Raw genomic sequence first — 27,000 nt, forward strand, 5'->3', positions numbered from 1 at the left:
GACATGTCATGCCATATATTTAAAATATGTATTATTAAATTCAATATATCATTTAACAGTAACATGAATTGCTTAGGCTTAAAAGTGCACTATGTACTCCATTTACTTTTCATTGAAATAGTTGGTATTGAAGGAAAAAAAGACTTTAAAACCAGAACATATGTGTATACATTTACTAAGGACATCTAAATGACACCATAAATATGAGAAGCTTTTTCAAAATGCAGTGACTAACCAGAGGTAAGAACATTAACAACAAGTTCCTTAATCACGGGCATTAATAACCATGAAAAATGAAACTAGTCTAATTCATTTCTTAATTCTCTCAAATCCAACACTTACATTCAAATTTTAGAATCCAGCATCCATTGAGAATCCCAAGCATACACTTCAAAGTACTTTGAACTGCATCACCAGGAACAACAACATGAGTTACTAAAATACAAAAAAGGTAGTAAGAGAAAGAAAGATAAAAGCCAAAGTATTTCTTTGGCCTGCTTTATATAACTAATCTATATTTTATAAACTTGTATCTGAATCTTCAAAGGCAACAATTTTTACACTTAAGTGTAAGACTACTTCTATTTAGTACCTCATTCTCTAACCTGGCCATCAATATGAAAAATCAGATCATAAACCATGTATCTTAAAGTCACATTGGCAAACACAAATTTTTATTTTATTTTCAAATTACACCTAAGGGATTAGGAATTACACTGCAGTACAATTTATTTGTCATTAGCAAAGTCACAAATTTGCTCTTCTGAAATACTGTCTTGTCCTAAAATATATGCAAACCTTTAAACTTTACATTTCCTAACTACATTGTCTATAAGTAGTTTATTACTGAAAAAAAAAACTTAGATTTATTACAAGATGCGAAGTATACAGCCATCACCCAATGGTTAAAATATATGTAAATTGTCAAAGGTAGTTCTCCAAAAGGATTATCTAACATTTTTTTCTACCCCCCCCCCCAAAATTCAAAATCCTCACCTGTACTGTCAAACTCAGTACATTTTTTAGCCTTAAGAATTGCTGCAAGTTCACTGAGCATCTTCTGTTGTTCTGAAGACAGCCCACTGCCTATAAGTACAAGAGGTCCATCCCTACGCTGCCCAGTGTTCATCTGTTAATATAAAAGGAGATGCCACAGTGTTAAAAACATTAGAAGACTAGATTAAGACATTAAACAGTTACTTGATATAAGCTTGAATTTCATTACTTAGTTTACTCTGTCTAATAATTTTCAGTAATTTCCATTGAATCTACACCCAGAACCTTTTAATTATTTTTCTCTTTATTTTTCCCTCAAGAAAATGTCAACTGAGATAGCTCTCCATACCCAGGGCATCTTGTTTCTTCAATTTTAAATTGCGTCTCTCCAGGGTTTTACTTCATTCTGTCACCAGTAAGTCTTTTTCTTTCCCCAAGTAACCCAAAATATCCACTTAAAATCAGCAGTTCCCTATTCCACCTCCACTAACTTGTCCCAATAGAGTAACTCAAACTTGGTCTGTTATTAAACTGAGATTATCTGAAAAATCAAAGAATGCCAAGGCTTCTAGAACAGTGCTGACCTAAAAAATAGAAAACAAATTATCAAAATAGTAACCCCTCGAAACTAAGAAAAGAGAAAAACAGACAAGTTAATTCAAAACTTAGGAGATCAGATCCATAAATAGTCCATGCAGCTCATGACTAAGAAAAAAGTGCTCTAACAAAGACTAATAGTTTCACTTTAAAATGTAGACTTAGAATTCACAGAGTTAAAAAAGACAAAAATAAAGAGAAGGTAACAGTGGATAGCATTAAGGCTGAGAAGTGAAAGACTCAAGGAAATAATATATGTCCATATATATCTCATATATATATATATTTACATAAAAGTGTTTGTAAATGACAGAATTCAGCTCATCTTTCCTAGTCACTAAATTGTAAGATGATGTAACCACATCTAACCTAAATGTTATAAATACTCCTCACATGAAAATAAATAATTCAGCATACTTTATGGATTATTCAATTACTCTTTGATAATATTTAAAAATACAGTATTTCAAAATTTCTTATTAAGTTACACAAATACCATAAAAATAGAACACATTACTAAATACATCTAAATAGAACACATTACTTCTCAATATATAACACTACTTCAGCTACATTAGTTCTCTGCACAAAATACAAGAGTGAAAAAGATATCATTTCTAAATATAGCATATGATACTATTTCTAGCAACCTAAGGAAAGCACCAAAGTGGGTCAAGTATTTTCCTATCGTACTTTTAAAAATTTGCATAAAAAATAGAAACTGGCACTCATTTCTCACAGTTAAAGAATGCTATAATAAAACATAAAGCAAACAGCTGCCAAAGCCACATGTCTGATTTGGGGTGAGGTGGCATAGGGGCTGGGGATGTGACTTGAATAAGCATAGGTCTCTGACCCATGAGGCTCAAAAGAGGTGCAAAAAAACACCCCGAAGGTTGAATACCCTGATTTTATAGAGATCAGATACTATGTTTATTAGCATTAAATTCAAAGGAATAATTAAATAGGGTACTTTTTCTTAGATAAAATCATTAGTTTTTCTTAAGTTCATCAAAAATGGGGTTAAAAAATCTAGAAAAAAATCTTCTTAGATAAATATGCTGCTCAAAATGAATCACGAACACAGAAGTCTCAAAGCGAATGATAAGGAGCTTTTTAAATTTTTAAAAGATTAGAGGTTGCTTCTCAAACTTAAAGCCGTTTTCCAACAGCCACTAAATTTTACTTGAAACACAAAAATCCTAAAGGGGAAGTAGGGAAATTCAAACCCCTTCCCATCTGCGTGACGTTCCCTAAAGCAGCTCACTGGACATCACTATTTAAAGGGTTCCAGACTAAGCTACCAAGCACTTGTGCTTGTTTCAGAGGCAAGTATGTATCATAAAGAATACTCTCATGCTCATTCATGCATTCAGCAGAAACTTACTGAACACTCAGTATGTGCCAAACACTGTTCTCAATGCTAGGGCTGTTACAGTAAACAAAAAAGCCAGCCCCTGCCCTCACACAGTTTATATTCTAGTTGAGAGGGGAAAACAACACGATAAAATAAAAATACATTACATCAAATGAGAAATAGTACGGTACAACACAGCAGGGGAAGGGGGCTAGGCAGCATTGGGAGGTTGCTATTTAATATGCAGCAGCACAGAGTCCTCTCTGCTAAGACTATGCTAGAGCTGGGTCTGAAGGGTGTGAGGAAGCTGGCCATGGGAACATCTAGTTCCCAGAAGAAAAAAAAAACAAAACAAAAAAAACAGGTGGTGCTGCAAACCTGAAATGAGAGTATGTTTGGTGGACTCAAGACACAGCAAGGCAGCCCATGTGACTGAAAAAGAGTGGGTGAAGAAGAAACTGGTAGTGGCTGACGGAAGGTACACTCCAGAGGTTCCATCTTCAGGACTGCACATTAAGAAACTACCCTTTAAACTTGAAGGACTTGATATTATCTTTTCCTTAGCCAAGTACCAACCATTAAGACAGTAAATAAGAATACTCAAAAGGCCATGTCTACATGACATGCGTGAAGTAGAGGTCTCTTCTACATAATAAAAACCCTCCTTTTCTGAAGGCATTGCCACCCTCAGACTCCAAGAATATCATCAAGATATCTTTATTCTTGACACATTTAAAATAATCATTTTCCAGCTTTTACATAAAAGGAACACCAGCAAAGGACAACTCTGTTATTCTACGCTCTGCCAGACTGCAAGTACAAATGAAGAAAACAAGTCAATTTATAGTTGCTGAGTATGGTGGAACTGAATGGAGTACTGACCTAAGGTTTCAGAAATGTAAGTTCTAACTGGTCCATTAAGAAAGAAAAAAACAACCTTTTTTTTTAAATGCTGGTTAACGCTGGGGCAAATCATAGCCTCTTTAGGTCTCACTTTTCTCATTTGTAAACGGGGAAAATTAAACTGCTGATGTCTAGCTTCTCTTCCAATTCATTAACAAAACTATAGTTTGGAACACATTTATAAGGCTGAAGTCTAAAGCAGAAGACACAGGGTATTCAAGATACGAAAGTAACTAGCTCATGAAAGCACCTATGAGAGTATCAAACTGTAGCTACCTTCGGCTACCTCTTATCTTAAACAATGGCGTCTACTACTACTCTTGTGAAGGATCCTTGACCTCAGCTCCTCCCTTTCTGTTATTTTTCCCCATCTGAGCAGTACTAGATATGGTGAGTCTACCAACTCTCTCTAAAATTCCTTCTCTCCATCCCCATATAACTACCATCTATAATTCCAGTCCTCAGCATTTCAAACCTGGACTCCAGTACTGCAGCTTCCCAATCAGTCTTCAGTCTCTTCCCACTCCCAGCTACCCTGCAGACAGTCCTATTTCAGTTACAAACACATTGAAGGTGCCCTATTAAGTCTAAACTCGTATTGGGGAATTTAAGGCTTTTCACAACCTGGTCCCAACCTAGCCCTTTACCCTGAATCCCTCTTAAACACACGTCATACTCCTCTCACAGTAAATGCTAGTTTCTCAAATTCCTAAGGTCCTTTATGCCTTCTTGTCTCTGAGCAGCTGTTCCTTAGATGTGGGCTGCCATTCGCACCTTGTATACCTGATTGCAGTGGGGAATGTTGGCTGTCCACTCAAAGTCTATTGCTCACTTCCTCCACACTAACAGAAGCCCAGTTTTATTCAGGTAGCCTCCCTTTCAAAGACTGACTCTATCCTCCAGCCCCAGGAGGGGCTGTCAAATCAATTTCTGACAATAAGACACAGGGAAAGCCCACGGAAAGTCTCTTTTCAGTTGGCCACTGTCGTATCTAGAATTGTGGCAATCATTCTACAACCACTAAAGGAAACTTCTTAGTGAGGACAAATCCCCCAAACTGAGGATGGCAAGGTAAAGAGATACAAAGAATTGGGTTCCTTGATGTAACCACTAAGTGCTAAATTAAGCAAATACAGAGCTATCCTGCATTGGGATTAATTCTATATAAAGTAATAAACTGTTTTCAAGCATTTGAGTAAAGGTTTTCTGTTACTGGCAGCCAACAGCATTCTATTAGATACTTTGCTAAAATGTTTACCCTGAAAGACTTAGGACACCTTCTCTGTGAAATTCTGTCTCTCTCTCTCTCTCTCTCTCTCTCTCTCTCTCTCTCTCTATATATATATATATATATATATATATATATGCATATATATAGTTTTTGAGACAGTCTTGCTCTGTTACCCAGGATGGAGTGCAGTGGTGTGATCTAGCTCACTGCAATCTTTACTTCCTGGGTTCAATTAATTATCACGCCTCAAGTCTCCCTAGTAGCTGGGACTATAGGTGTGTGCCACCACACTTGGCTACTTTTTGTATTTTTCATAGAGATGGGGTTTCACCATGTTGACCAGGCAGGTCTCGAACTCCTGACCTCAAGTGATCCGCCCACCCCAGCCTCCCAAAGTGCTCGGATTACAGGTGCGATCCACTGCGTCTGGCCTTTCTGTGAAATTTTTCCTGACGTCTCCTGTAGTTTCTACTTACTTTGATTCTATTGTATATTTTTATAGCTTATTTTACAAATTTATTACAATGTACAGTAAAAGTTTTTACATCTGAAATCCCTGCTAAGCTATGGGTTCCTAAGAAACAGGCACTCTTGCCACTTTATCTCTAGCTTGTACCTCTCTCCTAAGCTCCATAGTTTCATATCCAATGATCTATTCGATATCTCCATTTGATGTTTTACAGACATCAAATTGGCAAATAAAACAATTAATTTCCTTCTCCATGGCAACAAATGGCATTACCATCTACTTCACTGCTAAGGTCATACTTATTCCATTCTTTCCCCACACTTCATATGTAATCCATCCGAAAGTCCTGCTTAGATGCTTGCTAGTCTCCAGCAATAACAAACTTCTTTCTAACCTTCTAACATACCAGTCTCATTCACTGAAGGGCCTATACACTGTGTCCTCCAGTCACCTGGCAGCCTCCTCACTTCAACATTCAGGTTTCAATTCAAATCAGTGCTTTAAGGCTCCCCTCTGTGACCCTAGCTAAAGCAGTGGCCTTGCGGAAGCCCACTACCTCCATCCAACAACACTCTACAACATCTTCAAAGCACTCATGTCTAAGCTTCTGAAATTATTTTATTTCTATTAGTTCACATATTTCCAGTTTGTCTCTTTCCTACCTCTCATCAGATGGTAAGCACCTCCCTGAGAATAAGCGTTCTATCAGTCATAGTCATTGTTTTATGAATGCTGCCTAAAATACACAGCAGGCTCAATAAGTATTTCTAGATGGTTATACTCTGATTATGTCTTTGAATCCACAGTAGTTAACACTCAGGAAGTGCTCAATAACTGTTTGGTGAATGTAAGCAATTTGCCAAATGGAAATTTTTCTATTATGTTCCTTTCATAACCAATTTCAATAAAATATATAAATGTCCCAAAGCTGAATCCATACTTACTACCGAGCAATGGCTAGTTGTGGATGATTCATTCTTCTCTGGTAGCAGCAATAGTGATTTCATATTTTCATCGTCTGTATAATCCACAGGCCGCAGACCAAATATGTTACTGGTAAAGTAAGTGCAGATGTGTTTAAGTAAGTCAAATGAGTCTCTTAACTACATGAATGCACCAGTAGAACAATTTTCCAACATCCTTAATAATATACAATTTTAACTAAAATAAATTACTCAGAACTCACATGAGGTAGAAGAATCTAGAATCAAAAGCTGCTGAACTCAAAGGAGAAATGATGTAAAATTTCAGTCTGACATCAGATTATAGGGATTGTTTTTATTGAATATAGTATTATGAATTTTTTCACAACTGTATTCTGCATTCTTATTCATATTAAAATATGGCTTCATAATCACCAATCACTATGAGTGACAGACTTTCAAATGCCAATAAAAATCATTTACTACAGCTATTATAGGCCCTATAGTCTTTATAAACCAATACAAAATTAGACAAATTCACAGGACAGGGATTTTGTTCTATTAGAAGGAAAATTATGCCACATAACAAACAGTTTAATAACGTAGTGAAAAGAGTACTTTCAAAATTAATTTAAACATGTATGCATACAATAACTTGTAATAATCACAACCATTGCAGAACAAACTATTATGGCTCAGAGAGATACAAAAGTCTCAGCATGTACTAATTCACGAGTCACAGAATGTTATGCTGGAAGAGATTGTAGAGATCCCAGTTTGATCCTGTTCGAGACAAGAAAACAAAGAGAGAAGAACAAGTTCCAATGGCTTAACTAAGGTCATATTCTCCTTGTTCAATTTCACTGAAATGAAATATTGCCCAGCCTAAAGTCTTTCAATTATAAGTAACTTGTTAAAACTAAAGGACTTCTGTCTACTATTCTGTTTCCTTACATACGGTTTCAGAATATGATTTAAATACACTATACTATGGCAAAAAGTTTTCAAAATGAGCAATTCTTTTATAGTCTTTTATGGTTTTTATTAAAGATTATGCTATATTCATATAATGGCCACTGAAGTTCATGTGAAAATGCAATGTGGTAAATAGGATATAAAGTTATAAACATGGTATAATACTAACTCTGTAAATTGTATCAAATGTATAGAAAAAGATCTGGAAGGAAACAGAGAGAAACATCAAGGGAAGTGGAAGGTAGAGAATGCCAATTCTGTTTGATGCTGCATAGAGGTCACGTAGATGAAGGACATAAGCATCTACTGAGTTCACAGACAAGGTCATTAATGACCTTGGTGAAAATTGTTTTGATGGCAGAGTGGGAAAAGAAAGCTAGTGTAGGCCGGGCGCGGTGGCTCAAGCCTGTAATCCCAGCACTTTGGGAGGCCGAGACGGGCGGATCACAAGGTCAGGAGATCGAGACCATCCTGGCTAACACGGCGAAACCCCGTCTCTACTAAAAACACAAAAAATTAGCCGGGCGAGGTGGCGGCGCCTGTGGTCCCAGCTACTCGGGAGGCTGAGGCAGGAGAATGGCGGGAACCCAGGAGGCGGAGCTTGCAGTGAGCTGAGATCTGGCCACTGCACTCCAGCCTGGGCGACAGAGCGAGACTCCGTCTCAGGAAAAAAAAAAAAAAAAAAAAAAAAAAAAAAAAAAAGAAAGCTAGTGTATTAGAGTAAGAAATGAACCACAGCAAATGTTTCTCTAATGACTGCAATTCGTGACTATCAGGTCCACTTGCTTTCTTCTTTGGACAGTCCTGGGTAAACACTGACAAGTTTGTATTCTGACTCTTCTTTATGTCCAACAACCTTCCTCTGGCAACAGTCTTTCTCCAGCCAAGATATAACACAGTGGATTGCATTTCAGCTTTATAATTTAAAACAAAGCGGCACACATCACAGCTTACATTTAGAGCAGACAATCTCAGGGTATTTTAAAAGAAACTCATCCACTATTTTTGATACTTCCTAATTCATTCTCTAAATTATGTTCATATACCAAATACACAATCTCCTCACACACATATGCTATACATATGACAATAAAAAAATAGAAATCTGAGTTGAAGAACCAATGTTCTAGGTCTTAAACCACCAAGTGCAAATATGAATAAACAAAACAACAAAAATACGTCACATTAAATGCCATCCAAAAAAAATAATAAATAACTGTGTAGCCATGATTGTGCCACAGTACTCCAGCCTGAGTAAGAGACACTGTTTCAGTGAAAAAAGAAAAAATGAGAAAAAAAAAAAAAATCCATGCATACACTAGGACTTTTTGACAGAGACAAACGTAGATCTTACACCTCAAAAAAATAAAAAATATAAGAGCCCAATCAAGTGCATTTTAATGCACGGCAACTTAATCCATTAGCGTAGTTATTTTACACATATATGAAAAAAAGTCCATGATGACAACACGAAAAACTGGTAAGTGCTTCTCAAAGTACCACCATCAGCTAGGGAGGAACTTAAACCAAAAATCAACCAGTAAAACATAGTCTAAGCCAGTAAGATGATTTTACAAAGTGACTACCAGAGTTCCAATTTATATTTAGGATCCTTACTATACAAAGCTTACTATCTCATATGGTCTTAAAACATGTGGTTTCTCTGCTTGGATTATGGATGGCTTCTGCTCACACACAATTCACTAAACTCTTAGCCCTCCTGTAACGCTAATGAACTGAATGGCACATTACAAGTGCTACAGATGGAAAGATAATCGGTTAACCTCAGTCCTGCATAATGGGAAACAGAGCCTATTAAATCCAGTCATGTTGCTTCTGCTTTGTCATGAACCATTAACATTTGGAAGTAGATGTGAGTTTACATGTGAAACCTTGAAAGACCACAGCAAGGAGATGGGGCGTGGGTAAGATTTCTTATTATTTGGGCACAATAATGCGTGCTTTCTTCCCATTGATATATTTGAAGAGACTAACACTTTAGTTAGAGAATTAGTGTGAAAAATCAATTTAAAATGCACAGAGGTGGATTTTATTCCCATTATAAAACAAACAGGTACTACATAGAGGAAAAGTTATGTTGCAACATATCTCAGGCACTGTTAATATGACTCATTACTAAAGAGAGAAGTCAGTGATAAATACATTATTCTTCATCATTATACAAGGGAAGAAGACTTTTTAAGATTTACTACATCATGGACTCAAAATAGATATCAATAACTTAATGTGCTATTTATTAGAATGGGTGACCAGGGAAGCTTATAAAATGGCTTTTTCTAAATACACTTAAATATAGTAAATTCTCTCTTTTCTAGCATGATTTAACCTAAAGCTTTACCACTCAAACTAGGTGTTTTGGAGGGATACATAAGACTTAGAAAACACTGTCCTTGCCTATAATCCTACTGAGGATAAACATTCCTTCAACAAGCAGGTATCAAACTGATAAAGTACAAATCAAAACAAGTAATAAGGTGAAATAAAAGATGGATTTAAATGGCCTTGAGCCCAGGACTAGAAACTGGAATATGGTGGTAAGCCATTAAGGGCCCGTGTAGGGAATAAGCAACATGATTACTGAAATGTACGGAACTGATGGAAGAAAGCCTTCTATCAAACCTTCTAGGCACTGTGTGCTCATGTGTAGAAACCAAACACAGCATGAAAAACCAATGAAAAAATCAGGCATAAAGCAACAAACATTAGAGACAAAAAGTGTACGTCGCTGTGAAAATGGAAAGGCACATGCATCTACTAGTTAAATGGTATGGGTCAACGCAACACCAAAGTATTTAAAACTATTTTGGAATATATGAAAATGTCGAGATCTTAACTGCTGAATTTACATCTAGTACATGACAGTATATTAGTATCTTTTACATGTACCACTTTCGACAGTTCTTTTAATGCCTTATCAAAGACACTCTCGAATTCAGTGAATTGCAAATGAGTACATGTAGATGATATACTTTACTTATACTGATATGGTTTCGATTTGTGTCCCCACCCAAATCTCATGTCAAATTATAATTCCCAATGCTGGAGGAGGGGCCTGGTAGGAAGTGACTGGATCATGGGTGCGGATTTCCCCCTTGCTGTTCTTGTGATAGTGTTTGAGTTCTCACCAGATCTGGTTGTTTAAAAGGGTGTAGCACTAATGACCAGGCAAATGCAAATCAAAACCACACTGATACCACCTTACTCCTGCAAGAATGGGCATAATTAAATAATTTAAAAATAACAGATATTGGCATAGATGTGGTAAACAGGGAACACTTCTACATTGTTGGTGGAAATGTAAACTAGTACAACCACTATGGAAAACTGTGGAGATTCCTTAAAGAACTAGAACTATCATTTCATCCAGCAATCCCACTACTGGGTATCTACCCAGAAGAAGTCATGATATGAAAAAGATACTTGCACACGCATGTTTATAGCAGCACAATTTGCAACTGCAAAAATGTGGAACCAACCCAAATGCCCATCAATCAACCAGTGGATAGAGAAACTGTGGTGTATTATACAATAGAATACCACTCTGGCATAAAAAGGAATGAACTAATGGCATTTGCAGCCACCTGGATGGGATTGGAGAATATTACTGTAAGTGAAGTAACTCAGGGGGGAAAACCGAACATTGTATTTTCTCACTCCTAAGTGGGAGCTATGCTATGAGGATGCAAAGGCATAGAATGACACAACAGACTTGAGGGACTCAGGGGGAAAAGGTGTGAAGGTGGTGAAGGATAAAAGACTACAAATTGGGTTCACTGTGTACTGCTCGGGTGATGGGTACACCAAAATCTCACAAATCACCACTAAAAAACTTACTTGTGTAACCAAATACCACTTGTTCCCCAAAAATCTATAGAAATAAAAAAATTATAAATAAATAAACAAAAAGGGTGTAGCACCTCCTTGCCTCTTCCTTCTGCTCCGGCCATGGAAGACGTGCCTGCTTCCCTTTCACCTTCCATCATGACTGTTTAAGTTTTCTGAGGCCCTTCCTGTACAGCCTGGGGAGCCATGAGTCAATTAAACCTCTTTTCCTTATAAATACCAGTCTCAGGTGTTTCATAGCAGTATGAGAACGGACTAATACATATAATGAACCCTAAAAATTCGAAGGTTCTAATTTTTTTTCTGTTCCTTGACAACACAGTACACTGGCAGATTTCACCAGTTTTTTCTCTCTAATGTACTCTAGCGTTATTCCTTTACCTATGATTTTAAATCATAATGTGGAAAACAGGCTTCATATAAAATCTTTAAAGATATGACTGGAGATTGTAAGTTTTAAAATCTTAAACAGACAATCCAGGTGTTCATGTGTCATTGCTTTTTGCTATCTAAAATGTAGTACGAAATATTGGATGATTTATTACTGATGTTGATAGATTCGATGTGAAAATAGATATATATATTAATATACATAATGTGTGATATACACACTGCATATATCAGAAGTAGCATTAATCATTTATTTATTTAACACACATGGAATGAGTATATTTGTATAACCATGTAGGGGAAAAGTCACAAACACTGTTTTGTAATTAGTTTGGAAAATACTCATCATTCCACAAGTACTTTGAAGAAAATGTACCAACAACTTTTGGCACTAAAGAAACAATGAGATAAAAGGTAGTTTCTGGCCTCACAGAACTCAGAGGAGGAAAGCAGAGAGGCACACAGAAAAGGTTTTGCAGTCTGGTGAAGCTCCCCAGACCTGAAAGGGTAAGGAAGAAAAGAAGGTACATAAAAAAATAAGAATAAAACTTTGAAAATCCTTTTCCTAACTAGGAATCTTTCTGATCCTGAAGATGAGGAAAAGGAAGTACTTATGAAAGGGTTAAACTGTGGTGTTTAATGTTTCAGTTTTGTCCCAAAGGCCATATTCAGGATGCAGTAAAACCTTTTAATATCCTTTTCCCCTCAGTAATAATATGGTAGACAATGGTGATCTGAATTCATTACACCACTAATAAAAGAAAGGAGAGATGGGCAAATTTAAACTTGTCCTTCCATGTACAGATCATCCAAACTGCAAAAACATATGAAAAAATGCATTTTTACTAATGCTAAATCTATCACCATGACAGGATACCAAGAGAGTTCATGAATGAAATCCTTCATGAACAACCACAAAATTGCAAACACATAGATTTAATTTTTCAAGTCACTTTGCCTGCTATGGAGCAGGATAAAGCAGAGTAATTCAAAATAGTGACATGGGTTTTTTAAGCTATAAAACATAAATTATCTCTGTTGTAGGCAATTAATTTTTTAAAATTAACCTAGGGCAGTGGGACAATTAATAGGTCCAATGGTCCATATAATATTCTCTACTTCAGAATTCAACATCCTTCCAAGGAAAACTCTGTTAATGGTAGATCAAGTACCACATTCTAAAATCCTACATATCCATTAAAAAAAAAAAAAAAAAAAAAAAAGCATATGTTACTCTCCACACACTCAAAATGGTTCTGATGTGACCATAAGAGCTGTGGTTCTAGCTTCACACTGGGATGTACAGAAGGCAGTGGGGAAGACAGATTACCAATGATGTTTTGAACAATTATAAATATTCCCAGACAACAAAGATTATATAAACCTTTTTCTCATGATCTAGGGTTAAAGCAGAACTGATTTTCTTTCTTATTGTTTTAGCTCACAAAAGGTACATTTTTATGCCAAAAAAAAAGGGGGGGGGTTAAATGATTTTATACTGTTATTTAAATGCAAAACACATAAAAAAAAGTAAGTTGCCAGAATAGTAAAGTTAAATCAAAACAAAAGAGAAAGTCTGAAGTAGATATATGACTTTGCCCTGTATATTCGAATCCTCCATAATTATAAAGATTTAGGGCCCAAAAACATTGCAGTAGGAAAATTAATAAAAACATAGCCTCTATGGGAAAAAAATAGGGTTGGGAGACTTCACTGGTGAACTATAAAAGCTTGTTTATTTTAAAATTAAACAGTGAAGATGGCAAATAAAGAGTATCACTGACTTTAAATTCATACCGCAATATGGTTAATTCTTAGTTATTGTGTGGCCTTATAAGGTTTCAAGATTTCCCTCCACCAATATTCAATAGGATGCTTTTAAATTCACTTGGCTTTGCAGCAGAAAATACTCCATTCTTTTTCCTATGTCTAGTTTTCCACACACATTCAATGCCTAACTTACATGACTAAGGTATTAACTGTACCCACTTCCTGGGCTACAAAAAAAGCTCTCAGTTATCTTTGTATTTTATAAGCCACTACTGAAAAGACAGTTCTTAAGCCTGGTCTCCAATATTTAAAGTCACATCTTACTTAGCACCATTCATGGTAGCTTATTATTATTTTTTGAGACTGAATCTCACTCTGTCACCCAGGTTGGAGTTCTGTGGCACCATCTTGGTTTACTGCAACCTCCGCCTCCTAGGTTCAAGCAATTCTTGTGCCTCAGCCTCCCGAGTAGTTGGACTACAGGCATACACTGCCACACCTGGCTAATTTTTGTATTTTTAGTAGAGATGGGGTTTCACCATGTTGGCCAGGCTGGTATTGAACTCCTGACCTCAAGTGATCCACCCTCCTCGGTCTCCCAAAGTGTTGGGATTACAGGCATGAGCCACCACACCCGACCCATAACTTATTAATAATACCAGAACATGTATCAGGATAAAACCTGGATTACTTAGCCCTCTTATACAAGCTTTCCTCTCTCCCAGTGATATCTGAGACTAACTCTAAGGCTGGACTTTGTCTTAGTTTTTCTTCTCTCTCCTAGGGCTGCATTACAAAAATATTTACTCTTCTAATTCAAACTAATATTCTTACAGTAACAGGAAAGTTATACATTTAATCAAAATTGCAGCCTCAGACAAAATGGCAAAATAAGTAAAATTTTTACAGTCCACAGGGACTTTTTAAGGATGAACTTCATGGGATAAAAAGAAAAGTCCATTTTCTCTTTAGTGTCTGTATTTTATTATTAATACATTAGTATATCAGATTACTACTAATAACAAAATTGGAGAGATCTCCAAAAATTATATAATATGTGAGTTATCAAAATAATGTTATGTCAACTTAGCAGGGGGCAGGATATTTCCAGAAGATATTCTATTCATGTTCCAGAGAACAGAAAAGGTAAAAAGAAAAAAAAAAAAAAAAAGCATCCTGGTTACTTTTTAGAAACTATGACTATAATTTTGGTACCAAAATCTGAGGTAAAAAAAGAAAGATAAAAATCACAAATCACTCTAACTTATAATCATAAACACAAAATTCCTAAAACCCTAGCAAATTTATGTAAAATTTGTGTTTAAACATACTACACCACGTCAAGTTTATCCCAGGAATACAAGCATGATTTAATATTTAAACATGTATTAATAACATCAATAGTCAAAAAAACATAAGCTTTTTGGGAGGCTGAGGTGGGAGGATCGCTCGAGCCCAGGAGTTCAAGACTAGCTTGGGCAACACAGTGAGACCCTATTTCCAAAACAAAAACAAACAAACAAGTTTAAGATCATCTCCGCAGAAGCTGAAAATCATTCAATAAAATAAAATACAATCTTATCAGAAAATAATAAAGGGAAGAAAGCTTCCACATGGCAATAAAGAACATTAACCTTTGTATTTAATATGGATATTAAAATTGAATATAACTCTACGGGTCAGTACTTTTTTAAAAAAGGAAGAACGAAACAAGCAAGCCAACTATCATTATTGTATCATTCTGGAAGCACTGACAAATGCAATAATAAACAGAAGTTAATAAATTAGATCTTTAGAATTAGGTGCTGACTGGATAGAAATGTACTAAATTAACAGCTCTCCTATATATCAAGAATAACAAATTATGTTTATTAACACAATATCTAGTTTACTAGCAACAAATAATCAAATACTATACAGGTTGAGCATCGCTAACCCAAAAATCTGAAATTTGAAATGCTCCGAAATTGGAAACTTTTTAAGCACCAACATGACGCAAGTGGAAAATTCCAAACATAGTACTTACAAAACCCTTTTAATGCATAAAATTGTTTAAAATATTGTATAAAATTACCTTCAGGCTATGTGTGTAAAACATTTATGAAACATAGATAAATTTCACATTTAGTCTTGGGAAGCATCCCTAAGACATCTCACTATGTATACACAAATATTCCAAAACGGGAAAGAAATCCAAAATACTTTTGATCCCAAGCATTTTGGGCAAGGAATACTCAGCCTATACCTAGAATAACCTAAATTAATAGTTATATGCATGTGTATACATACATACATATGAAACAGACTAAAAACTTTACTAGGATATATATAACAGAACGCTTAAACAAATGGAGACATATATCTTGGTCCTGATTACCTTTTAGAAGTTATGAGTGTAGTTTTGGTACCAAAATCTAAGGGTAAAAAATGAAAGATAAAATCACAAATCACTCTAACTTTTAAAAAGCAAAATTCCTAAATAAAAACCTAGCAAACTGATATATTCATTTAAAGAATAACACACGACATCAAGTTTATCAATCCACTTGATAAAAACCAACTTTACTAATCCACTGTAATCTATACACTTACCCAATTTCAATCAATATCCTAATCGGTACTCCACTAGAATCTATGTACTTACCCAACTTCAAAACATCCTAATATGGTATTTTTGAAACAGTACAAAGTAAATCAAACATCATTTGAAAGAATAAATTAATAAATATGGCTATTCCCCATCCCACCCCCCTCCCACCACTACTGTCACTACTTTGATTTGACTCTCATCACTCCTTTCCTGGATTACTGGACAAACCTCTTAACTGAGTTCCCTCCCCAGTGTGGAGGAGGAGATTTTCAACTTAAAATCAGCACTCTGTTTAGCACACACAGCCTTCCAAAGTCCCTGCCCACCTTCTCTGGCCTCTCATCCTCCTCCATCCTTTTATTCCACTTACATCACTAACAGAAGTTCCTAGAACGAATGAAGCAGCAGTCTGGCCTCGAGTACCTTAGCACCCGTATGTTGTCTTTCTGAAAAGCCCATCCTCCTGTTCTACGTTTTCAAAACTCGGAGTTCTTCTTCTTCCAGAAAGCCTTCTGTGACTTCCTCTGGTCTTACTTGCAGCCCTAGTCGAGACTTGCATACTACTGTGAGCACCGTGCTATGCAGGCATGCCTCACACCATTCTATAATCAGTGCTTTAACAGCCTGTTCACTCCTACTAGAACAGAAGCAGCCAGACCACTGAGGAGGTGATGAGGCAAAGGAGCAATGGAGGGACTATGAGAAGACTTGAGAGGAGAGGAAGGCATCTAAGAGAAAACTTCAACCTTGAGGTCATAAAGAAGACAGCCAAAGTGTCTGTCCTAGAGCTAAAGGAGGCCATTTAGAAATTTACAATAAGCAAAAAGGACTTTACTTCTTCAATCAAAGTAGCAAACCCTAAAGAGGGTCAGACAGAATGGTGTTTGCCCTTGCTGGTTCTTACCCTTCTTCCGTGGGAAGAGTTTAGGCCTACTTCTTGAGAAAGGAGTTCCACCAAGAGTAGAAGAGATATAGTAAGCAGAGAAAGAAAAAGTTTGTTTGCCAACTCAGATTCAGAATCTGAGCTGTTAATGGTTTATAAAGAATAAGAGCTTCAGGAAGAAAAATAGTAGTAAGAATCCCATAGTCTCCATGCTCCGATCCCCTTCCCATGATCTTCTTAAGAAATGGAGGAAAGGGCAGGAATAAATTTCATCTATTCTCACCTGTTACTACCTAATTCTAGAAGACAGTATCTAGAACACTGAGAGAGCGTGCACTTAAAAGTCAAGGCTATAGGAATTACTTTGGGTAGCCACAATCCCACACAAAGTAACATGCCATGGATGCCAATTGGGCAAAAGCTACCAGGAACCAGTTCAACCACCTTAGAAAAGGCACAGATAAGGGAAACTTGGTTTTAGACATCTTGTCATACAGTAAAGGTAGTGACAGAAGGACGCAATTCCCATTTTCATGTCATCTGACCTTTTATCAAAAAAGAGGAAAAAGTATACCAAAATCTTCATTCATTCAAACACGAATTAACTCTACAAACAAATGTGGATACAGACTACATTAGGCACTTGGCAGAGCTAGGGAGGGCAGACGTGATCCCTGGCCCATACAGTTTACAGCCTCATGAGAAGGTAGGAAACAGTAAGTCCTGTGACTGGGGAGAAGCACCACATCAGGAAAAGGCAGCCAAAAGGACAGGATAACCCAAGTGAAACTCAAATGAGAAACTGGCTACCAAAAACAAATATTCTAGACAATGCAAAGGCATGTACAAAGGCTAGGAGATAAAAGATCCTAAACATTTTAAGGAAACAAAAATTCAGAAAAGCTGGTGCAAAAAATGCTTGAAGGAAAGGGGGAAAGGAGAAGCTGTGGAAAGAATGATGAGAACAGAGAGGAAAGTAGCACCAGACCATCCAGGGTCTTATAAACCATATTTTGGGGTTTAACCTTTATTTTAAAAAACATTAAGAGGAAGCCATGGAAGGGTTTTAAGCAAATAAATGATCTGGCCAGACTCATGTTTTTCTGAAGGCACTCTGGCTACAGTATGGAAAGAGAATTAAAGAAAAGTAATATGAAAAGGAGGAGAACAGTTAAGAAATTTGTAAAGCCAATCAGATGAACAATGACTACAACCTTTTTTAAAAGGCAAAAAACACAGGAAAATACTTAAGTATGAAGATCAATAGTCTGGAAAGGAAATTTTTAGAAACAGCTACCACACTCTTGTACCCTAGGATTAAATGTATGCTTTCATCTGCCCTACTATCCTTTATCCAATATCAGTCCCAACATCTTGTGTGAAATAAACCCTACTTCCCAACTATCCAGCTGTATCAACCAGCTGTCCAACACAGTAGTCCCTGGCACATGTGGTTAAAATAAAATCCATTTTAAAATGTATTCCTCAGTAGCAACAGCTAATTTTCAAGTGTTCAACAGTAGAGGTGGCTAGTCGCTATTGAATGTCTAGCATAGATATAAACATTTCCATCACCACAGAAAGGTCTATTGGACAGTGCTGAGGTATAGATATACCTAAAGTTGCCACTTTACTAGGTAGTCCTACTTAAAACAACACTGAAGGCACCTATAAAGGCAGACTCACTGTTTCATGCCACTCCTTGTATATTAGGAAGCCCTCACAGTGCAGTGACGAATCATGGTGTACAAACCACAAGAGAGGCTCTGTGTTTTGGCTCATTAATCCTCACTATGCTCTGAAGAAATAGAAACGCAGCAGGCATCACCCATGTTTTATAGGTGAGGACACCAAGGCACAGAAATTAACCTGCCTGAAGCTATAAAGTCAATAATGGAGTCACAAATAAAAGCTAGATTCCCTAACGCCCTGACCAGTGCTCTATTCATTAAAGTAGTCATGGCTGATTTAAGGACCCTAGAATGAAAACTAGTCAGTTTCACCTGACCCAAGCAATAATTTGCTTTACCAAATAGCTTGCAACACATACAGGAGAGTCATATCGGTTAGGTCCTTACAAAGAAATAGTTATCTCTGTTAGGTCTATGTATATGGAGACACAGACACAGACACATACACACACACACACACACACACACACACACCCCCAACCAGAAGAAAAAAAATATATATATATGTATGTTCAAATATGAATTCAAATTCAGGGGATGTATACATACACACACACACACACACACATCCCCTGAATTTGCCCCAATTATCTTATAACCTGTTATGAGAGATAAAAGAGATTAGACACATTTACTGAAACTAACAGCACCAAGGTATGGTTTGCATTATTGCATTATTAATTTCGTTTTCAATTATGTTAAATAGTTACCAATAAAAAATTACAACCTAGAGGTTCTGCATTTTATAATTCTTATTTGCATCTGTTACCATTGGAAACTTAATTTTTGTGTGCTCTTTTCAAACCTATAGAAGCAACAAGGGCAGAGAGGCAATACCTGCATTTTCATTTCGACTACTTAATTAACTGAAAAAAATAAAATAATACATAGGGAAACATGAACCAAGTTACAGATTAAACATACAAAATCTACATACAGCATTTACTTGTGACACACTTGACAATACCAATTTTAAAATCCAGCTGCTGGCATTCTCTAATGCATCTCTGTGTCCTGATATTGCAAAAAGTTTACCTAGAACCTCATGTGAATGATGTGAAAAATCTAAGAAATAATTCAACTGCACTGGCCCAATATTTAAATTCTTACATGCTTTACCTGTCGTTAAAGTAAATATGCAGAAAAAATAAAATGGGAATGAAATATTTAAAATAATTCCAAACTATTAGGAAGCATACAAAATAATTATTTCTACAACAATTGCTTATGAAACTGTAAATCAATCTACAGAATATAAACACTAAGTAAATTTTTCCATTAAGTGAAGGCTTCCAAAATGGACAATTGTTTCTGAATTAAGAAAGTAAATCTCCCCTAAATATGCCAGTTATCCCCGTTGGTATCTATGGGGAATTGGTTCCTCAATCCCGATGATGTCAGAATGTGCAGCTGCTCAAGTCTCTTGTAAAAAATGGCACAGTATTTACTTGTAAACTACACACATCCTCCTGTATACTTTAAATCATCTCCAGATTACTTGTAATACCTAATAGTATGAAATGCTGTATAAATACTTATACTATATTGTTTTACCTATATTACGTATCATTGTATTGTTATTCTTTATTGTCTTCCCCCCCCCCTTTTTTTAACTTTTATTTTATTTTAGGTCTCTATTTAAGTTGTGAAGATTTGTTATATAGGTAAACTTGTGTAACAGGTACGTGTTGTAGAGATAATTTCACCACCTATGTATTGAGCCTAGTACCTAATAGTTATTTTTTCTGCTCCTCTCCCTCCTCCCACCCTCCACACTCAAGTAGACCCTGGTGTCTGTTGTTCCCTTCTTTGTGTTCATGAATTCTCATCATTTAGCTCTCACTTAGAAGTGAGAACACGCAGTACTTGGTTTTCTGTTCATGCGTTAGTTTACTAAGGATAATGGCCTCCAGCTCCATCCATGTGCCCACAAAAGACATGATCTCATTCTTTTTTGTGGCTGCATAGTATTCCATGGTATATATGTACCACATTTTCTTTATCTGATCTGTCATTGATATTTCCCAATTATTTTTGATCTGCGGTTGGCTGAATCCTCAAGTGTGGAACCCAAGAATATGAAGGACCAACTGTATCATAAAGAGGAAGGGCATGAATGCTGATTACAAATGCAGAATTTGATGATCACATCTAATTTTAGTTGTGAAAGTGAAGAAAGCCATCAACTTGAGTATTAAAGTCTCTGCTTTATCACATACCTTGATTCAAGAATATAGATCGATTTTAAAAATAATTTTTAAGTTGAACTACTTACACAGCATTTCTGGAGGCTCCATAGGAAAGTAACAGCTTGACTATATCCATGTGCCCATTCTTGGCTGCATCGTGAAGTGGTGAGTCATTTTGATACCCAGTGGTGTTTACCAATGCCTTATGCTCGAGCAATAATTCCACTACCTTCAGGTGCCCATGACTGCAAGCTTCATGCTAATTAAATTTTTTGAAAAAGAAGTGAAAGAAGTGATAAGAAAGAGCAATGGATGATATTATAATACCACACTTTAGAAAAATAAATGTAAACATCAGGCAGCAAATTTATTGTTACCTAAATACTCAAAAAGACTATAAGTTGTTGACAGAGTGAAAGTTACTATTAATAATCTTTCGATCAAGATCTGTGTAATTCATGAAAAAAGAAAAGGCTATTCTCATTTGAGCCTTAGGTCAAGCACTTTTTTTTTTTTTAAGAAGAAAATGTAGTTTTAAACCAATGGTAGCTCCTTAAATGTTCTACAATAAATGTAAAACATTAAGAAAAAAAGACTACATATTTAATAACAAGATGATATATAAAATTTGTACCAGTACATACACATATCGTGCAACAAAGTAAGTATCCGTGACGGAGGGTTTTAAGACAAGCTATTTGCTGAACCTACAGATTGCTGTATGGCTGCTGTTATTGATAAGAGAAATAACACGAGTAGGAATACAAAAAGAGCTTGCTGAATGACAGAAGTGGCAACAATGGAGTGTTCAAAGACGCCTTAGATCTAAATCTTTCCTTATGTCTAATGAACTACAAACAATGCTGTATTCTAACAAATCTCTGGCATTCTATACTTTTTAAGTACATCTATTTCAATTCATAATAAGCGATAACACACTCAATATCTATAGGTCTATTTTTAGGAGAAAGGAATCCAAATTAGGCACTAAACCCTCTAAATCACTAACCAATCTTGACTACAACTTGCCTTAGTGGCTTTGAAGACAAAAATAAAATTAACCTTTCTTTGAAAAGGTTAGCCAGCCAGTAGAGTCCAGCCAGCAAAGTGACTGATCTAGACTAAACCCTCCCAGCTTTTTCGTACCTAGCCTATTGAGTCTCCTAATTTCTGGGCTGAATCTCTAGTTTACAGGATGAAGGCATCTACTTCATTTGCTGACACTTCTGTGGCTGCATTCAAAGCTCATGTTTATTGCCCTAATGTAATTGGCCTACATAGCAATTGTTTCCAAGTATTTGTGTCATTCTGTTTCCAGATTATGCTTCACATTTTTATTTTTAGTAATAATAAGTAAAGACTTTTAAAAAATGTTTAGTATAAGCAAAGATTTCTACTGCCTTATATATCTACAATTGGATAGGGTATAACTGAGGCTAAGAAGGACCCTCAGTAAGAATCACTTCCTTGTGATCACTTTCCTATACTCAGTTCCTCTGACCTCTTTTTGTTCCAAGAAATTTGGTTCCAGTAACATGCAGTGCTACAGAATGGAGCCTGATGTCAGCTGTAGCTGTTACCTCCAGACATTAGCTAAATTCTGCAATATAGTACAAGTGGATTCCTAAATCTAAAGGTAGTATGTCAAAAGGTAACCAATTTCTTGCCTGTCACAAATGAAAAGCTAGAAGGAAAATAATCATGTCCTCATACTTGATGAAAACATAAATTCTTCACACTAAAAAGAGGGCATGTGGCAGAGGATGATATATAGACAACTACGTAACTATAAACTATAATAACTGTAAAACATAAAAAGAATGAGAATAAAAACCAGATAACTACCAATGGTGTCCATCCAGCATGGTCTTTAACATTTGGATCACTTCCATTTTGTAAAAGGTATTCAACAGAAGGTATGTCACCCTAGAAAAATGAACAAAATGGAAATTAAAAAGCATTAAGGAAAGAAAGGAAAATATTGAGATTTTTTAAAATGCTGTCTTCTTCAATATAAAGTAAAACTTAATTCGTTTTCTCTTAAGGCTACTATTCATGAGTTAATAAATTATTAGGCTAGGTGTGGTGGCTCACGCCTGTAATCCCAGCACTTTGAGAGGCCAAGGTGGGTGGATCACCTGAGGTCAGGAGTTTGAGACCAGCCTGATCAAAATGGTGAAACCCCGTCTCTACTAAAAATAGAAAACTACTTGGGCATGGTGGTGTCAGCCTGTAATCCCAGCTACTTGGGAGGCTGAGGCAGGAGAATCACTTGAGCCCGGGAGGCAGAGGTTGCAGTGAGCCAAGATCATGTCACTGCACTCCAGCCTGGGCCACAGAGTGAGACTTCGTCTCAAAAAAAATGAAACAAAAAAGAAATTATCTATGTATAAATTATTCTGAGATATCAAGAAATACAGCCATGCTTAAATACAGACTACAAAACCTATTAGAAAGTCATATTCAAAATTCATTTCAAAGTACCAAATAAAGGACACTGGCCAAAGATCATCTGCTCATAATGAAGTTGTAAAAGCCATAATTTCATTTGTTTTAAGAAAAATATAATTTTTTGTATTTGAAATAGAAAAAAACAATTTTTAAGCATATATGTAAATGGCTTCTTAGTATTGTTTAAAACAAACAAAACTGTTTAGCCCAGAAGACTACTCAGTGAAACCAAAGTTAAAAAACTGCCATTTTATTGGCAGTTACTCCATCCTAATACATTAATCTAGTTTATATTCACCTTATTTGTTCAACAACATTTTCTAGGAAGCAACAACTGCTCTGTTTAAAATGGCAAAAAAGATCAGTACAAACCTATTCAAATCAGCCCACAGAATCAACATTACATTTTTATTCCCCTGCTCCCCGTCCAGTTCAGGACTAAAATCACCACCCATTATCAACTAACTCAACTATAGGAAATAGAGCTTCTGTGATGTAGCCTTACAAGTCTTTTCTTTTCTTTCTTTCTTTTTTTTTTTTTTTTGAGATGGAGTCTCGCTCAGTCGCCCAGGCTGGAGTGCAGTGGTGTGATCTCCGCTCACTCCAAGCTCCGCCTCCCGGGTTTGCGCCCTTCTCCTGCCTCAGCCTCCGGAGTAGCCGGGACTACAGGTGCCCGCCACCTCGCCCGGCTATTTTTTTTTTTTTTTTTTTTTTTGTATTTTTTTTACTAGAGACGGGGTTTCACCGTGTTAGCCAGGATGGTCTAGATCTCCTGACCTTGTGATCCGCCCGTCTCGGCCTCCCAAAGTGCTGGGATTACAGGCTTGAGCCACCGCGCCCGGCCAGCCTTACAAGTCTTTTCTAACAAATGGTTTTCAATTTCTCACTCTATTTCTCTATTCCAGTACTCTGGAGAGCTACGCAACAATGTTGGAACAGTAGCAACAGTAGCACACTGATGCAGGGCAGAGGAGGCAGATGAGGAAAAGAAAGAAATACAGTAACTTTACTTTAGAATTCACAGCCTCTTTTTAAATGAGATGAACAAGATCTGGGGAATAAGTGAATTAAAATGAGGCACAAGGCAAGGAAAATACTCTAAAGGCAGACAATATTAATTCGGCTTTCATATTAAGGCAGTGTCAATTATTAAATGGCATTAAAATTGAAGACCCCCCTTCCAGTTTTGAACCCTGTCTTGTGTGTCATGATCCAACTAAATCTTACTATAAGTGAGTGGACTTTTAAGGTCACTTTAAAGCTGTCTTTTGAAATAAGGAGGAAAAAAAAAAAAAAGCTTCCCTCTGCTGCCAGCCTCCAGCACAGGTAGACTGTGGCAAAGGAATTAAGTCAGCAGAACTGGTCTCAGGTAGTCTGCCCCCCCACTCTTCTTTTTAGTTCATTTTCCTAGAAATGAGAGATAATAATCCTCAAGCTATCTAATACCAGGGTCTCTTAAATTTGTCCCTTCATGTAATGTGTAAAGATCTGACATCTATCGTTTATATTTAATTATATATTACATTTTAAGTATGTGTTAACGCTTAAAGCCTTTTTAAAAATCTCTAGCTGTAATATAAAAGATACTGTCCCTTTGTAAAACAATGTCAGGCTTTAGGAAGGAGGCATTTATGCAGTGGGATGAAGGTAAAAATTTTCTTGAAATTACACTATTATCACCAGTCACTGCAAATATAACTAAATCAGTTCTTTTAGGATAACAGGGCAGGGTGCGGTACCTAAGTCCATGAATCTAAAGCAAAAATAACCAGCAGAGCATACTCTCAAAAAAGACTGAATAAAAAGCTATAGACAGAAGTTACATGCATAATATTGTGTTCAATGAGCTTTGTGCTTCTTTAGTGAATAAATCTCTCCCCACCCACCCCCTCTCCCAATACTCTTTCCTGAAATGAATTTTTTTTCCTCTGTTGGTTTGATAATGTAGAAATCACTAATTCTCCTAAATATTTGATTTTTTTGTTGGTTTTTTTGCTTTTTAAAAAATTTTGCTGGCCAGATGCAGTGGCTCACACCTGTAATCCCAGCATTTTGGGAGGCTGAGGTGGGCAAATCACAAAGTCAGGAGTTTGACATCAGCCTAGCCAACATGGTGAAATCCCGTCTCTACTAAAAACACAAAAAGTAGCCAGGCGTGGTGGCGCACGCCTTTAATCCTAGCTACTCAGGAGGCTGAGACAGGAGAATTGCTTGAACCCAGGAGGCGGAGGTTGCAGTGAGCTGAGATCACGCCACCGCACTGCAGCCTGGGCAGCAGGGCAAGACTCTATTTCAGAAAAAAAAAAAATGCTTTTTATTTCTAATTGTCTCTGTTTCTGTGCTCTGGGCTGTTGCTCAAATCTTCCGTTTTCTAAAAAAGTAAATCCGCATGCAACACATATTTTATATTCCTAAATTAACAAAATGACCTTAAATGCTCAATGGGACTAAAAGGATTATAGGTTTCAAATTACCCCAGTTTCAAGAAAGAAAGAAAGAAAGAAAAAAAAAAAAGGCGACATTTTCCCAGATTTCTTAACAGTGCAAATTCCATTTCTAGAGCAAGTTATCATGTATTTAGCAACTGGAGTGCAATGGCACGATCATAGCTCACTGTAACTTCAAGCTCCTGGGCCCAAGCAATTCTTCTGCCCCAGCCTCCTGAGTAGTAGCTAGGACTACAGGCATACATCACCAGGCCTGGCTAATTTTATTTTATATTTTTTTGTAGAGATGGGGGTCTCACTATGTTGTCCAAACTAATGGACTCAAGCAATCTCCTGCCTTAGCTTCCAAAATGATTGGGATTACAGGTGTGAGCCCCTGCAACTTTTGCTTCATATTCATATCGGTTACAAATGAATGCAGGAATATCTGCCAAGATACAAATTTGATTTTTCTTCCAAAACAATCCTGTAATAAGTGAGCAGATAAACTGCCAGAACCACACACATTCCCTATCTTCAACATGAAAGTACTCACACAAGAAACCTTCTCAAAAATTTCCCCATTCTAATTCTCCATGGTAATGCAAAAAAAAATTAACTTAAAGAAGCTTAAAAAATAATATAAACACAATTGTGAAATGGAAGAGTCTCATGGGAATAGTCAAACAGAAACAGAGTGACAATTTAAAGAATAAAGGTAGACTCTCTTTTAAGGTTGCTAGACAGTTGCTATTTTTCTTTCATGTCACCTCTTCATATTATCAAAGTGTCTTCTGTTAACATTCTCCCCACTCCTGAACCGTATAGCTGATTAGCAAACGGCTTGCTTTTTATAACCAATCTGCTTTCTCCTCCCTAGTACTTGAAAGTTTGTCATATTTTCATCTCTCTACTTCATGTAAATGTAATGTCATGTGCATAAATAAAATTATGATAATTAGATAGAGTCTACAGTAACTGGATAAGCTTGAACCGATATGAAGTAGCCGGGAAATAAATTAAGTTTTGATTCTGGCTTCTTTAAATTACTTTCAAATACTCACTTTTGAGCTTCTCACAACTTGAAAGAATAATTGAACTTTTCTTAAACCATAGCAAAAATAATTTACCTAAGGAAAGTATTTGCCAAGGCTTATTAAAAATTTTCAATGAATTCGGTATTTTCAAGTAATATATTGAAGGCTGAAAATAAGAGTGTGTGTGTATCCCACTGAATCTTTTATTGCTAATCTTTCAATCAAAGGAAAGATCCTTCACACATTTGTACATATTGC

The 27,000-nt window shown here is 36.3% G+C and overlaps 1 protein-coding gene across 6 annotated transcripts in view; it reads right to left on the bottom strand.

Moving 5' to 3' along the window:
* LOC105481158 (BRCA1 associated RING domain 1) overlaps positions 1-27,000 on the bottom strand; it is an 86,053-nt gene that overhangs the window by 18,750 nt on the left and 40,303 nt on the right. For all 6 annotated transcript variants that reach the window (XM_011740511.3, XM_011740506.3, XM_011740508.3 and 3 more), the window contains 5 exons: positions 22,674-22,754; positions 20,915-21,087; positions 6,498-6,606; positions 997-1,129; positions 343-435 (listed from right to left, as the gene is read on the bottom strand). In XM_011740511.3, the coding sequence (XP_011738813.2) occupies positions 343-435; positions 997-1,129; positions 6,498-6,606; positions 20,915-21,087; positions 22,674-22,754 (589 nt within the window). The remainder of the gene's footprint in view (positions 1-342; positions 436-996; positions 1,130-6,497; positions 6,607-20,914; positions 21,088-22,673; positions 22,755-27,000) is intronic.

Source organism: Macaca nemestrina, chromosome 11 (assembly GCF_043159975.1).
Source record: "Macaca nemestrina isolate mMacNem1 chromosome 11, mMacNem.hap1, whole genome shotgun sequence".
NCBI classification, from domain to species: Eukaryota; Metazoa; Chordata; class Mammalia; order Primates; family Cercopithecidae; genus Macaca; species Macaca nemestrina.